This window comes from Nelumbo lutea, chromosome 6 (assembly GCF_056320005.1).
Source record: "Nelumbo lutea isolate HS-2025 chromosome 6, American lotus-T2T, whole genome shotgun sequence".
NCBI lineage: Eukaryota > Viridiplantae > Streptophyta > Magnoliopsida > Proteales > Nelumbonaceae > Nelumbo > Nelumbo lutea.
Window position 1 is genome coordinate 28,896,675 of NC_142689.1, and position 16,267 is coordinate 28,912,941.

Below are 16,267 nucleotides of genomic sequence, written 5' to 3' on the forward strand. Positions count from 1 at the left end.
GTAGGAGCTGAATCCTGAATATGATTTTACATGTCAGCACATCCTTACTATAGGTGACATTTCTCTATCATTGGTCTACTCTCTTGTTCATAGTTGAAGAGGATAAGGAGAGAGCTTAGTTATGGACCTATGGTACAGATATACCCTTTAGATTACTCAGCTCTTGTGTTTCTTTGAGTATGTAGCTCTTGCTATATCCATTCATAGCTTAGTTGATCTTTTCTTGGTGGCCCCTGGAAATATTGTGGATTTTATTACTCAGTGGCATTGTAAAGAGTTGGTACATGAGGGGTTAGTTCTTTTAGGGTATTATCAGTCATGAGGCCATGTGGGGCATATGGGAGAAGCATAATAGGTGTATATTTAAGAACAAAGCAAGACCTTTTGAGGAAGTGGTTGAACCGTTGAACACATTGGAAATCTTTGTATCTTGCATGCACTTTTTCTACTATCTTTGAAGGTGTTGCAGTTAGGGATATGCACCTAAACCTCCAGGAGGTTCTTCTTTCCTCTAGTTCATGTGACACTCAGTTAACTTCACTTGGATGATGAAGGCTGATTTCATTCTTAGGTTTGATGGTAACTCTAAAGGGAACCTAGGGGAGGCAGGCATTGGTGGGATCATTTTAAGGAAAGACAGGAGTATTTGTTGGGCTTCAGTGGTCCTATTGGTATGGCAGACTCTTCCAAGGCTGAGGTTTTGGTGGTTTTTACTGGACTAAGGATTTCTAGACAGCTTGCCCTTCATTCCCTATGTGTGGAGGGCAACTCTATGAATGCCATTAAGGATTGTGAGATTTATTAGTGGCTGGTTGGTATACTTCTAAATTCGTGTATGATTTGGCTTGATAGTGCATACACAATGAATTTTGTTATCGAATACGTGCACACCTTGCTATTGTTTACATTAGACATGCCTACTTGAAGGGGCTACGGTGCGTGGTCTTTCAGAAGCTTTATGGTATGATCACTGGATGGCTAGATGACACATGGTCTACTTTTGGTTTTTGCACATTTGTTTGAGGTAACATTGTCTCCTGGAAAGGCAAGAGGTAGTCTTCTGTTGCTCGTTCTATTTTGGAGGTAGAGTATGGGGCTATGGTGCTTGGTCTAGAAGCTTTATGGTTATATTTACTGCTGGAGGAGGTGGGAGTTGTTTTGAATATGCCTTTTGTGCTTTGTTGTGATAATCAAGCAGCTATTAACATTGTTCACAATGCAGTATTAGAATGATTGCTCCAAACTTATTGAGCTGATGTTATTAGGAGATGTATGCCTTTTTAATAACAGATAAATAGTTAACAGACTTTTTCACTGAAGGATTTCCTCATCTGAGGCTAAAATGTACTTTAGATGGAGTGTTGAAACAGTATATTTTATTGGTTCATTACCTTTTATTTTATATATTGTTTCTTAGACGAACAAGGGTATTATGGTTATTTTACTTTGTTTATAGGTTGATGCTTCACACTTTCAATGTTCTCACAAATTTCTTTCTCTTCACTCCTCTTCCTTTTATTCTTCCTTCTAATTTCCTAAACACCAAGTCTCACTTAGAAGTTTTATAGGTATAAACAATAGAAATCAATTCTCAATAAAAATGTTAATGAGAATATCCAGGTATATGATGCTGCATAAATGCCACTAACCCTTACATGGAAGAACTTGAATCTCTCCTGAAATACTCTGATCACTGGACTTAAGGAGCCTTCATGTTTGTTTTGACATTCTCCAGAGGGCATCAGTTTGGGTTGTGATTGCATTAAAGACCTGTGAGCTCTAAAAAGAAAATCTCTAGATTTCTCCCACTTTCTCGCAATTTGTCTTCCAGGATTCTTTTACTTCCAGCTTTGCATCATCACATCTAGACAAATACTGTACTATTTTTTACTTTATTTTTCATGGATCTTGCATTTTCCATTTATATAGTTTTACATAGCATATTCTAGGTATATTCCTTGTAAGAAACATTCACATGAAAGCAATATTTTTAGATACACATGACATAGAAGAAACTATAGGAAATATCTGCATTTTCTGTTTGCTGAAAATATTCTTCTGGACAAAGCAAGATAGTGTCTGACATGCTAATTTTTAAATTGTTCAAACTATGAACTCAACGTAGAGAAGCTTGTCCCAACTGTATGGGGTCAGCTACATGAATCTTGTTCCGCCATTGTGCTCTATTCAGTGTCATATCCAACATTAAGATTATGAACTAATATCTGCAATAATGCTACATTTAACTTAGCTGCTTCATCCATAGTTTTTTATTTTTCATGGTAAAGTTTAATTTGACAAGTAATTTGTACTTCTATTTCCAAGAGTTTCATATGGTTGTCATTTGATATTATATTGCAGGAGAGTTCCAAGAAAGCTTCTATTATCTGTGTTGAGAGTGAGATCAAAGCTTTAGGAGGCTGTGATGGGACCACACCAGATCAGTTAAGCGCTCAACTAAGTAGACTAAATCAGAGACTTCAGCAAGAGAGCCAAAGGTTAGCATGCAATTGTATGCCTTTTATCAGTGTTATGGAACTTCCTAAAGCTGCTTATATTATTCAGAATGCTTGTTTTTCCATGTTGCTGAATGTTGTAATAATCTCTTTTCAGGTATTCTGAATCAATTGACGATCTCAAAGTTTTATATGAGAAGAAAAAGCGCAAAATACTTAGGAAACAGCAAACTTATGAAGCTTTTCGGGAGAAACTTAGTGTAAGTTCTGATTAGCTTTTCTTGATGATAATGTTGGTTATAACTATATTATATACCATTCTTCTTTTAGTGGTTTGTATGATATTTTTCAATTACAGAGGCTGAAAAGAGGACAGAAATTTGTAAGAATAAAAGGATGGCAACACAATGAGCAGGAAACAAGGTTACACATCAGTTTAATTTAAGACTACTTATAGACAAAAGATTAGTAGTTAGCTGTGCAATGATTTAAAAGGTGTGCCTCAGGCATGCCTAGGCGAGGTGCATTTTAAGTTTTGTGCCTTGCCTAGGTCCTAGGTGTGGCACTTTCAAAAGGTGTGCACCTAGTGTATCTAGGAGTGCACTTGCTGTGCCTTGCGCTTCAGCCCGGACTTGCACCTTTTTAATTTTTTGCACCTTTTGTTCATTCATTCATCCTAGTAAAATATCTTCTAAAAGACAATTGAACATTATAAAATCATTTATTTTTGTGTAAGGATGAAGAACTTATGACCCTAACATGGATTTGTTTGGGCTTGCCTCGAGGGGCTTGGTACAAAGGCGGCTCGTAGAATCAGTAATGCAAGATATTTTACATCACATTAGCTATTTACAGCAATTCAATCGAGGAAAAAAGAGATTGTGAGCTTTACATGCTTGAAAATGTTAAATATGTTTGATTTTATTTTTAAATTTTCATTTGAATGTGCTTTACATGTTATGTTTATGTATTTTAATTTTAGATAATAGGTTTTTTAAAATATTTATTTTATTTAAGTTTATATTTTTATTAATATTATGTTTAATATGTTTTATTTTTTGGCATTTTTTTGACATTTTTTTTGGGCATTTTTGTATTTTTACTCCTTGCTTCAAAAAAGATGCACACCTTGCCTTGCGCCTTGTGCCTCGAGCGCAAATTGCCCCTTGCGCTTTTAAAACACTATAGTTGTGGGAGATAAAGATCAAAGAATAGCAACATATAACTAAAGGCCATTATCCATGTTAGTGTAGGGGTATTTCTGTCTTTATACCTTGATTGATGTTGTCGATCTGTAATGTTGTGTTGAAACATGTGCTCTTAACTTAAGTAAGGGCACATAGGTCTTTTTAGTCATGTTTTAATAATAATATAAATACTTACTGGCCGATTGGGAGAAGTCAAATTGACTCTTTCAGTTCGAACCATAATTCTCTCTTCTCTCTTTCTCTCTTTCTCTCTTTATCACTTTTTCTTCTACATAACTGAACTCAGTCAGTTCGAACTCTAAGGCAGACCTGAATTATAACATGGTATCAGAGCTAGGTTAAATCTGCCTAGATTTCTGCTTGCCTAGGGTTCATTCTCTGTGCACCCTATCTAGGGTTTTTCTCTTTTTTTCTGTGTTCGATTGGAGATAAGGGAAAGGGCTGAAAAGGAGTGATCGCCCTCTTCCCTTGGGGGTCTCTATGCCTCCAGTCAGGACGTATGTGGTTGGTTGTTGTGATTTCTGAGATCGCCCTCTCCTAGTAGAGGAAGAATGGAGGGCCGAACTGTGTGGGCAGTGGCTGTTGTGTGTGAAGTGGCTGTTGTGTGTGGACTGCTCTCCTGCTTACATGGGTGTTACTTCAGCGATAAGGTAAGATTTCAGTGCATGATATTTGTTATGGATTAAATAGGAGGTGTGTTTCAGACCATTTGCTAGGGTTTCAGCCAGTAAGTGCTAGGGTTTATGCTGGTTTCTTTGTGCATTTTGAAGGAAAGATATGATCATATAGTGGTGAGATTTCAGGTAGTTGTAGGAGTAGGGTTTGTGGTGTGAGCACACTTTTCAGCAACAACATGTGCTGAAATCAGTGTGACAGGTGTGATCTAGGGTTTGTGGTGTAAAGAGCACATATTCCAACAACAATTAGTGCTACAATCAGCGTGACAGGTGCGACCTAGTGGTGTGTAGTGTGCAGATCTCAGTGATAATAGAATTCAGCAAGTGTGTAGAATTGGTGATAACATAATGGGAGACAATAATGATTATAAACCTAGTGTGATGGTGCCTACAGACTACCTGAATGTTCAGATGACCTCCATTAAGTTAAATGGAGAGAATTATGTGCCTTGGGCTAAATCCGTTGAAGTCTTTCTGAAGGCAAAGAAGGTAAAACACATCAGAGAGGAGAAACCCTCCTCTGACTCTCACGAGTATGAAGACTAGGAGCAAGAGGACGCTCAGATCATCACATGGTTGTGGAACAGTATGGAACCCGGGATTAGTGTGAACTTCATGTTCCTTGATACTGCAAAAGATGTGTGGGACCATGCGAAGAAATTGTATTCAGGGCAGGACAATACAACTAGAGTTTATCAGCTTTATCAAGAGTACTTTAATTTGCAACAGGGCAATCAGAGTCTTGAGGAGTACTATGCCAACATGAGGAACATACGTAATGAGTTGAATGTCTATCATCCTCTCACTTCTGATGTGAAGATTCAACAACAACAAAGAGAACAGCTTGATGTGACTAGATTTTTGGTGGGGCTAAGGTCTGAATATGAACCAGTATGAGCTCAGATATTAGGGGGATCAGCTCTTCCGTCCCTAGAAGAGGTATTTGCTCGACTTCGGAGGATTTCTATCGGATCTACTGAGAACTCTAATATCTCAGATAGATTTTCCTTTGCTGCATCAAGAGGCCATGGTGGTAGAGGTGGAGCTCGGGGAGCTCAGTCTGGCCGTGGTGGTGGTAGTGGTTCTGCATATGGCCGAAGTGGCAATGGTGGGTCTACATATAATCGTGGTGGTGGTTGTACTGGGAGCAGAGATTCATGGGGAGCCCGTGGTAGAGGACGTAGCTCAGGCTCGAGGAAGTGCACTCATTGTGGTATGGATGGACATACCATCAACTATTGTTATGATTTACATGGTCCTCCCTCAACCTGGGCCAATCATGCCGCGATCGGTGACTCAAGTTCCAACTTTAGACAGGAGAATCATTCATCTGACTAGTTGCCTCCTATATCCGCATATGGTTCCATGAAGGAGATGGTGAGTGTTCCCCGTGATGAATATGAGAGGTTTATCCAATCACAGCAGAACACGACGACTTTTGCTCACTCAGGTATGGCTTGTCTGGCATCTACACCTAATCCCTGGATCATTGACTATGGAGCCTCCGATCAGATGACTGGAACTCCAGGTGTGTTTTCCTCATCTCATTGCTCAACATCACAATCTGTCACCCTTGCTAATGGTTCCACATCCTCAATTTGTGGTGTTGGTAATGTTGACCTAGATCCTGTATCCCTCTCATCAGTCCTGTATGTTCCTAAATTGCCTTTTAACCTTATGTCTGTTAGTAAGCTGACCAAATCACTTAACTGCTTCATTACCTTTTATCCTTCTATGTGTGTCTTTCAGGATCTCAAGACGGGGATGAAGATTGGTGGAGGGCATGAAGCAGGTGGACTGTATTATCTTGACAGTGGTGGTGGTAGAACTTCAACAGCTCTCCAGTCATCTCTTTCTCCTCTCCAGTGGCATTGCCGATTTGGTCATCTGACACTCAAAGTCTTGAAGTCCTTGGTTCTGTCATTGAGTCAGCTTTCTGTTTTGGATTGTGAGTCGTGTCAGTTTGGGAAACACCATCGTGTTCCCTTTAGTTCTAGGGTTGATAACCGTGTGTCGAGTCCTTTTTCTTTAGTTCATTCAGATGTTTGGGGTCCTTATAAAGTAACGTCATATAATGGATACAGATATTTTGTCATTTTTGTGGATGATTTTTCAAAGATGACGTTGCTCTATTTAATGAAAGAAAGAAGTGAATTGTTTACCATTTTTCAAGAATTTTATGCTGAAATTCGTAACCAATTTGGTACCCACATCAAAGTTTTTCGTTCTGATAATGGTCACGAATATTTATCCTCATCATTTCAGGAATGCCTGGACCACCACGGCATTATACATCAGACCTCGTGTACCTACACCCCACAACAAAACGAGGTGGCTAAGAGAAAGAATCGCCATCTCCTTGAAACAACAAGATCCCTAATGCATCACATGCATGTTCCCAAACCTTTTTGGAGTGATGCAGTGCTTACCTCTTGTTTTCTGATTAATCGGATGCCCACGTTCATCCTTGATGGTCAGTCTCCGTTTCAGGTCTTGTTTCCCACTTTGTCTCCATTCCCTCTTACGCTAAGTGTTTTTGGATGTGTCTGTTTTGTCCATAATCTAGGTCCCGAGAATGACAAGTTTGATGCCCGTTCTCTCAAGTGCATCTTCCTTGGCTATTCTCGGACCTAGAAAGGGTATAGGTGTTACCATCCTGGTTCTCGACGGTCCTTTGTGTGTGCTGATGTCAGTTTCTTTGAGTCTACTCCGTTCTTTTTGGGGTCTGGTGATGCTTCTTCCTCCTCATCACCTCCTCTTCCACTTCCCGTTGTCGATCCTCCTCCCTATGTTGCAGTCGTGACCAAATCCTTGCCTCCGATGCCACCACCTGTTGAACGCCCATCTATCCGTCATGTGTATACACATCGCCCACGTGCACCAGCTACTACTCCTCCGGCTACATCTCCGTCGATGGATCCGGCACCAGGCCCCCACTTAGCATCTGAGATTGATCTACCCATTGCTTTGCGGAAAGGTAAACGTACTTGCACCCTTCATCCCATTTCTAATTATGTTTCTCTTACTCGCCTTTCCGCTTCCCATCGCCAGTTTGTTACCTTGTTATCATCAGTTATTGTTCCTAAAGATGTCCAAGAAGCCCTTGCCTCTCCAGGGTGGTGCCGTGCCATGGAAGAAGAACTCTTAGCCCTTCATCATAATCATATTTGGGACCTCACTGCTCTTCCTCCTGGGAAGCAAGCTGTTGGTTGTAAGTGGGTTTATACGGTTAAGTATCCACCTGATGGCAGTATTGAACGCTTGAAAGCGCGATTAGTTGCAAAAGGGTACTCCCAAACCTATGGCATTGACTACACAGAGACCTTCTCACCGGTTGCTAGGATAGGGTCAGCCATGTATGAGTGGCCACTATATCAGCTTGATATCAATAATGCCTTTTTGCATGGTGACTTACTCGAGGAGGTCTACATGGAGCAACCTCCAGGGTTTGTTGCTCAGGGGGAGGATGGTAAGGTGTGCAGACTAAGGAAGGCTATATATGGGCTTAAACAGTCTCCTCGAGCATGGTTTGGTAGGTTCAGTGAGGTGGTAAAGAAGTTTGGCATGAAACAATGCAAAGTTGACCATTTTGTATTTAGTCATGACTCTCCGGGAGGAAAAATACTGTTGGTGGTGTATGTAGATGATATTGTTATTACTGGGAATGATAACATTGGTATTGACAGGCTGAAGACTTATCTGCAGGATCACTTTCAGACAAAGGATCTTGGTAAACTGAAATACTTCTTGGGGATAGAGGTAGCGAGATCCAAGTATGGGATTAACCTGTACCAGAGGAAGTATGTGCTTGATTTGCTAGAAGAAACAGGCTTGTTGGGTGCCAAACCAACTGAAACACCCATGGACACAAATACCAAGCTAAGCAGTGATATGGGTGAAGTATTTGAAGACACTGGTAGATACTGACAACTTGTGGGCAAACTGAACTACCTAACCATTACCAAACCAAACATCTCATTTGCAGTTAGTGTGGTAAGCCAGTTCATGCAAAAACCTCTGATTCCTCATTGGAATGCGGTTTTGAGAATTGTGAAGTATCTAAAAGGGGCCCCGGGTCGCGGTCTGATATACAAGAGTGGGGGAAAACTTGAAATAGAAGGGTATTCTGATGCTGATTGGGCCGGTTCTATGTCTGATAGGCGGTCTACTACAGGCTATTGCACTTTTCTGGGAGGTAACCTAGTGACATGGAAAAGTAAGAAGTAGATGGTTGTGGCAAGAAGCAGTGCAGAAGCAGAATATAGGGCTATGGCGCATACCGCTTGTGAATTAGTGTGGCTAAGGAACCTTCTACAGGAAGTAGGGTACAACATTAACACTCCAATGAAGCTCCATTGTGATAATCAGGTTGCAGTTCATATCTCCTCTAATCCAGTGTTTCATGAAAGAACCAAGCACATTGAGGTTGACTGTCACTTTGTGAGGGAGAAGGTGCTGAATGGAGAGCTAGACACTACACATGTTAATACAGGAAATTAGTGGGCTGACTTATTTACAAAAGGCTTGAGTCGGGGAAGAGTGGACTACATATGTAACAAGCTGGCTCCCAGCTTGAGGGGGAGAGTTAGCGTAGGGGTATTTCTGTGTTTATACCTTGATTGATGTTGCTGATCTGTAATGTTGTGTTGAAACATGTGCTCTTAACTTAAGTAAGGGCACATAGGTCTTTTCAGTCATGTTTGAATAATAATATAAATACTTACTGGCCGACTGGGAGAAGTCAAGTTGACTCTTTCAGTTCGAACCAGAATTCTCTCTTCTCTCTTTCTCTCTTTCTCTCTTTCTTTATCACTTTTTCTTCTTCTACATAACTGAACTCAGTCAGGCCGAACTCTAAGGCAGACCTGAATTATAACAATCCACAATGTCAGTCCCAACTATATGGGGTCTTAGGATTGGTGGACTAGATATAGACCTAACCTTGGCACACAGCAACAACTAATTACCACATATGATCTCCCTTGCAAGAAATAGATGCAAGAGACTTATAGAAGGTGATGACAAACCCATAATATAGACCTAACCTTGGCACACAGCAACAACTGTTAAGAACTGAAAAGAAAAGAAAAAAGGAGATGACAAACCCATAATATAGTCTAACACATTGGGGTTAATTATAGAAGGTGAATGAGAATGGGAAGTATATGTAATAGCAATTTTGTAGCAATGGAATTCATGCTAGACTAAGACTCATTGGTAGATGCAATAGCAATTTTGTCATTCTCCTATTTTCCTTTGTGGAATCTTTCTAGTTTCAAATGTTGATGTACTTTGCAGCACCTATTGGTATGTTTTGTACTTTCGTTTTTTGGCAATACTCCTATTTGAAATTCTCTAGGAGTTTGAATCATAGCCAACCAGTATTTTAAAGGGCATGGGCCTCCAGGCGAGGCACTCCCAAAACACCCTGAGGCTTATGCCAGAGGCGCTGACACCTCTGAGGTGTATGCCTCAGGTGCAAGAGGCATACGCCTCATGTGCTTTTTTCACGAGCCGTGCTAGAGGCATATGCCCCATGCGCCTCATGCACATCTTATATAAAAAGACAAAAAAAAAAGAAAACAGAAAAAAAAAGGAAAGGAAAGGGAAGGAAAAGAAAAAGAAATAGAAGAAAAAAAGAGAAAAGGAAAGAAATGAAAAGGAAATGGAAGGGAAGAAAAGATAAGGGGAAAGAAAGTGGTTTTCCCCCTGTCCCTTTGGCTGGGGGGCTTCGCCCCCCAACCCCCCTTTCAACTAATGTTATGCATCTTTGTTCTTCTTAATATAAAAGATTTTTATTAAAACTAAGAAAAAAATGAGATCCCCCCTTCCTCTTCATCCTCCTTCCCTTCAAACCATGCCTATTCCATTTTTCATGAGTAAGATCTTCTTTGGGTTCCTTTATCTTACCAATAAGGTTCTCTAATTTTCTTCTTCCACCGATAAATAGTTTAATAACCTTGGTTGTGCGCCTTGTGGCCTTGCTTTTCTAGTTAAGACTTAAGGACAATTTAATATTCCTTAAAATATCTTCAAAGATCTCCAAAAATAAAGAAAATTTTGAACAAAGCTATGGTGATTTAATCAAGAAATAAGAGAGCAGAAAGGACAAGAGAAAATACTGAACTGATTTTTGTTTGTACCCCGTTCATTCATATCCTATTATATCATGATTCTTAACTCAAAAAATTATAGAAATACCTCTTCCACCATAACCAATGAATAAAACAGAATAATAAAAGACAAGTAAAGCTATCAACAATCCCTCTCAAGATACTAGTTAGCTTGCCTGGTAGGAAATATCATAATAATTTGATAACAGAAAACAAAACAGGTGGTACTTAAACATGTCTAAGAATCCCTCTTAATCAAGACCTATATCCTTTTAAGAATTTCATCAAGCATGTGTAAGACACAATGAAACTTGGTCCTAGAAAACTTGAACAAGCCAGCAACATGCATCACCAAGAATCTTCAACTAAAAGAAATAAGCTTACAATCAAAGAATTACTTGTCTTGCAATTGTCAAATACGATTTTCCTCCAACCTTCAATTGGATATTTTAGCTCCTCCTAGTTGAAAATAAAATAACTGTACACTGTAGGGATTAGTCCCATTATAAATTGATATTAAAATAGAGGGAGAAGAGGTGGGAGCTTGCCCCTACTTCACAGAAAATCTGTCACTTCCTACCTCTGTAGAAACATGCAAATGACCAAACAATGCTAGATTGCCACTTAAAAACAATCTTCATTGACAATGATTAAGATCAAAGCAAATCTCTGATTTTTCTTGGAACTTTCCACAAAATATTTAGGATACTTTCTTAGGCATGAAAAAAATCCTGAAGTGAAAAGATCAAACAACCTCTAAAAGTAAAGCAATTTAAAAATGACAGTAATTAATTTTGGAAAAACAAAATTACTATTTATAATAATTCCCCTATTTATAGTAAAATCTCTAGAACTTATGGAAGTTGAGAAAATATAATTAAATTGGTTGTTATTGTGACTTACTTGTATTGTTTATCTTTGGCTATGCTCTGCTCTCATTTTCTAATAAGTTGTTTCCCTTTATGAATTGTATATTGTTGAATGTAGGCATGCCAGAAAGCCCTGGAATTACGTTGGAGCAAGTTCCAAAGGAATGCAAGTCTGCTTAAACGTCAGTTGACTTGGCAGTATGTCATGTTTCTTCATAATACTTAATCATTGAGTACATTGAAAAGCTGCTTTTATGTTAAAATACATGTGTGTTCTGTTTCTTACTCTATTCTTGGTTAGATTTAATGGTCATTTGAGGAAGAAAGGGATCAGTGGGCACATCAAGATTAGTTATGAAGATAAGACACTTTCTGTAGAGGTGAGAAATCTTTTTCATAGCAGGTCATTAAATCCACTTGTTTTTTTATTGGAACGTGATTCCAATGATATCTATTCTAGAAACATATACATTTCCCCTTTTAATGACCTAGGCAAATTCTCTCTTATAGATAAAAATGCCACAAGATGCATCGAGTAACACTGTCCGTGATACCAGGGGGCTTTCAGGTTTTCCTACTCAATTTTCTGTTCTTGTTGATCTGCAACATCGATACAATGACCCTTGATTGTTTTTTTTTTTTTTTTGAAATATAAATCACAGTAGCTACAGATAATTGTTTGCTTTTGATTATTAGGTGGGGAACGCTCTTTCTCTACTCTATGCTTTGCATTAGCACTTCATGAGATGACAGAAGCCCCCTTTCGAGCAATGGATGAGTTTGATGTATTTATGGTAAGTAGTTCATTTCGTATGTAATTGAGACTTGAGTAGCATTCTATTAGAGTTGACATGGAGTGCCAGATTTACCAGCCTTGGAAAAACATGATACAGCCATGCTGTTTGTTGCATTTATAAGAGTTATGCAACAGGATTCATGTAGCCAACTCCATATAGTTGGGATAAGACTTGGATGATGATGATGATGTTATGAAATACAAAAAACAGTATAAAGTGTTGGATATTGATGTACCTTAATATGACAAGAATATCTAAGTTAAAACTGGAAACCCTAATTGTTGATAAGCTAGAATTTGTCCCAAAATATTGGGGGGGAACTTTGTCTGTTGGCCTCCAACAGCCTATGTTGTTGAGGAGTTTCTTCCACATGACACGCTATCATGGGTGTGGGGCCAAAGAGTAATTGCATTCAATAATCTTTTGGTAAAAAGACAAAAAGGGGTCTGAATGGGTTGATGTGTCATGTGGAATTGGAAAAACCACTTCAACATCCCAGGCTGTTGTTCCCCAACAGCCAAAGTATTCTCAAATATTGATCTGTCTAAAATGGTAAATTGAAGATCTATTTTTGTGTGGTTACCATTATTTATTGGGTTCTGAGTCCACCCACCCTAAGAGGTTCTCCTTGGTGTCTGTTATTCTCAGGATGCTGTTAGCCGTAAAATCAGCTTGGACACCCTTGTGGATTTTGCCTTGACACAAGGGTCACAATGGATATTCATAACTCCACATGATATCAGGTATATATATATATATATTTTTTTTTTTACAAAATCACATTATTGGCGTTTCAATATTTAAGAGGCTTGCACACTTCAGGAATGGATGTTGTTGATGCATAAGTGGACGATATTTATACTGCAGTGTACATCTGTTCACCAAGAATGTAGAACTGCTGGTTAACCTGCTCTGACCAAAACCAACTCCCCACTTTATACCATCCACTGCCCCTGCCACTAATGTTACTGCATTGGTTTCACTGTAAAACCTTTGCCTCAAGGCAAATTGGGGTTGCTAAAATCAGGAGTTCATAAAAGCTTCCTTCTACCTTAAAAGACCTAAAGTTATACCTGATTCCAATGGTATTTACTGTTCAATCTGTAGTAACCCTTTGACTTGTCTCAGCTCAGCATGCAGTAATTGCAATACTGCAATTCTTTTTCTTTTTATAATCAAATGATAAGTGCAACGATCATTGTCCCAGTTCAATATGCAGTAAATGCAGCACTGCAATTTTTTTCTTTTTTTATAATCAAAGGGCAAGGGAAATGTAATTTTTATTCTTGAAGCAACCATAAAACCTTGGATGTTTACACAAATCCTTCCATTGACATGATTTCTAGCTTAACCACATAACATAGATTAGTGGTGGTAGATGTGCATATTAATAAATGGAAGAAAAACAGAGAAGAAAATAGATGTCCAAGAATTAGGTAGGAAAAACTAAAAGAAAAAAAAAAAAATAGCACAATTTAGAGAGAAGCTGATAGTAAATGGAAAGTGGAATTTAGATGGAAGACTCATGATGATATGTGGCTTGAAATGGATAACTGCATAAGTAGCAAATGATGTTGTAGGAGAATCTAAAGGGAAATGGAAAAGTGCTAAAGAATTTTTGTGATGGAACGAAGAGGTTCAAAATATAATCAGATTAAATCAAACATGTTGTAAAGATTGGCAAAAGACTAAAAATAGAGAAAACTTAGAAAAATATAGAACCATAAGAAAGGAAGTTGAAAATAGAGTAAGTGAAGTTAAATTTAAGGCATTTGATGAGATTTATAATAAATTAGGCATTAAAGATAGAGAAAAATGAATTATAAACTAGCAAAGATGAGAGGAAGGAACAGAGATTTAAACCATGTTAGATGCTCATTTCTACTCCATGGAACTGGGATTATTTTACTTTTATTTTAGTTGAAGTTTTAATTCTATTTTTTGAATTCCAATTTCTATGGTGCTTGTTGATCAGCATGGTGAAGCCAGGGGAGAGGGTGAAGAAGCAGCAAATGGCAGCTCCTCGTTCTTAATTCTCAAGGGCAGTTTGTTGTATTATATTCTCACATGTAAATTCTAAGTTCTAATTGTGCTCTTGAGGTAATTATAGGAATTTCCATTATCTAGTATTCATTTTTTTGTTGAATGTACGTAATCTGTGTATAATATTGTCATTTTGTCTGCTAATTGTTTTCTTCTCCATTTCCGTTTTTCTGGTTGTGTTATCATGGCAGATTTTATTTTTACCGTGTTTTTTGTTTTAAGATCTACGAACAAGGATTTTTCTTCTAAAGAAAAATTGGACAATACCTTATTTGATTAAATAATTGAAATTTTAAACGTGTCTTATAAACGGATCAGCCGTTGGAGGTCCACCATTGAATGGATGCAATGCAAGAAGCCCTGTTCGTTGAAATCCTAACTTTCTTTTATTCCCAAGTTCCTATACTTCATTTTTCCAGGGACACCATAACAAATTTATATTTGATAGGGTTGGATTAAGTCAATATCTGGTCCATTGATATAAGATAAGAATATGTGTCAATGGACTGGGTTTGGATTGAAACCAATCTAAATCAAAATGAATTTGAACAGATTAGATGGTCCAGACATTGAATTGGACCGGTCAAGTTGGTTCAGAACATTTATTGGATTGGATTGAACCTAGTCCATTTATAATGGATTTACATTGGACTGGACCGGATTGGACCAATTCCAGTCCAATTGACACCCCTACTTCTGCCTACAGCAAGGTGCCAACTGGCTGGTTGGTTGGTAAGGTCTCCTAGTTGTAGCAGACTTGGATCAAATCTCACTTGTACCTGAACTGGGGGTTTATGGGTTTGGGGGATGGGCTACTCCCCTCCCACGGTGTGTAATCCCTTGGATCTGAAAAAAAAAAAAATCTGGCTACAATTGTCACCAACATTAAATTGAAAGGTCCCAAATATGGAGATGGGATTTACTGAAAGCAAAAACTGTGTTAACACTTCTTGGGTATGGAAATCAAACTGTTATATTTAAGGTTCAAAGTATTGACAGGGTATTATTTTTTAGGTTTTACTTTTTTTTTTTTTTTTTGAAACCGGTTTAGGGGGTCAGTTTAAGGCCTGGTCACCCTCTGAACCAGTACCTGACCCGATACAACCGCTGGAGGGGTGTATTGGGAAGCCGTTGGCATGATACGAACCGGTGTATTGATACTTTGAACCTTGGTCATTCTCACTTTCTCAAATATAAACATCTCCTTGGGTATCAAATTACAAGTTTTAAAGTTGAAACGAAACTAAACTATAAAATTATGGTCAGAGGAATTTGCAGACCAAAACAAGTTGTTTTATGACCAGATTATACCAAACCACCAATTTTGATTTGGTTCGGTGTAGTTTGCCGGTCTAACCAATATGATGAACATCCCTATCTCCTGACATGGCATTCAGCTGCACATTGGAAACATCTCCCTATAAATATAAAATATGTAGGGGCACATTACTAACGTGCGACTGGATGCCATGGAGTGTTTGCATGGTTTTTGCTTTTGGAGATTGGCTCCTGACCTCCCAGAGTAAAACCTGCTAGCAAGCAGGGCAGCCCACCTGTGTACTGAGAACATTTCCCATGAATGACTACATATACAAGTATGGATTCTCTGATGCATAGTTGGATTGTGCACTGTCAGTATATTAGCATGCACTTTTGTTGAAAGGTAAAACAAGAATGAAAGATCAAGGAGTTTCATGAAAGTTATATTGTGAAAGGAGAATTTTCTCAAGGCTATGCTTCCAATCTAATTTCATTGGCACTAATACAATTACATAGGAAAGCATAGAAAAAATTGTATAGTCTAGTTCAATTCTTCTTTGGGTTTACTTTTCTTTCAGTTTTATTTTACTTCATTTGCAATGTAGACAGTGAAAGAATTTGCATTCAATTCATTTGCAATTTTGCACTCCTATGCTTTTGAACCAGTGCAAATGAAATTGCATAACAAACAAAATTAGGCCTATAGAAAAATACAGAATGTTATCATCGATGTTGTACGCCAAGATCTTTTGTTTGTGATCATTTGCATCGGTTGCCAATTAACGGGTACATGTAAAGTTGGTTTAATTTTTAGTTTTGTGAAATAAAACTACTAATATTTCAA

At 38.3% G+C, this 16,267-nt stretch overlaps 1 protein-coding gene across 3 annotated transcripts in view; it reads left to right on the forward strand.

Annotated features, from left to right (window-relative positions):
- LOC148848229 (structural maintenance of chromosomes protein 6B-like) overlaps nucleotides 1-14,330 on the forward strand; it is a 118,792-nt gene extending 104,462 nt beyond the window's left edge. For all 3 annotated transcript variants that reach the window (XM_088952398.1, XM_088952397.1, XM_088952399.1), the window contains 8 exons: nucleotides 2,362-2,498; nucleotides 2,614-2,716; nucleotides 11,442-11,521; nucleotides 11,625-11,703; nucleotides 11,834-11,891; nucleotides 12,020-12,117; nucleotides 12,769-12,863; nucleotides 14,096-14,330. In XM_088952398.1, the coding sequence (XP_088808524.1) occupies nucleotides 2,362-2,498; nucleotides 2,614-2,716; nucleotides 11,442-11,521; nucleotides 11,625-11,703; nucleotides 11,834-11,891; nucleotides 12,020-12,117; nucleotides 12,769-12,863; nucleotides 14,096-14,153 (708 nt within the window). In that variant the 3' untranslated portion in view covers nucleotides 14,154-14,330. The remainder of the gene's footprint in view (nucleotides 1-2,361; nucleotides 2,499-2,613; nucleotides 2,717-11,441; nucleotides 11,522-11,624; nucleotides 11,704-11,833; nucleotides 11,892-12,019; nucleotides 12,118-12,768; nucleotides 12,864-14,095) is intronic.
- Nucleotides 14,331-16,267: the final 1,937 nt, after the last annotated feature.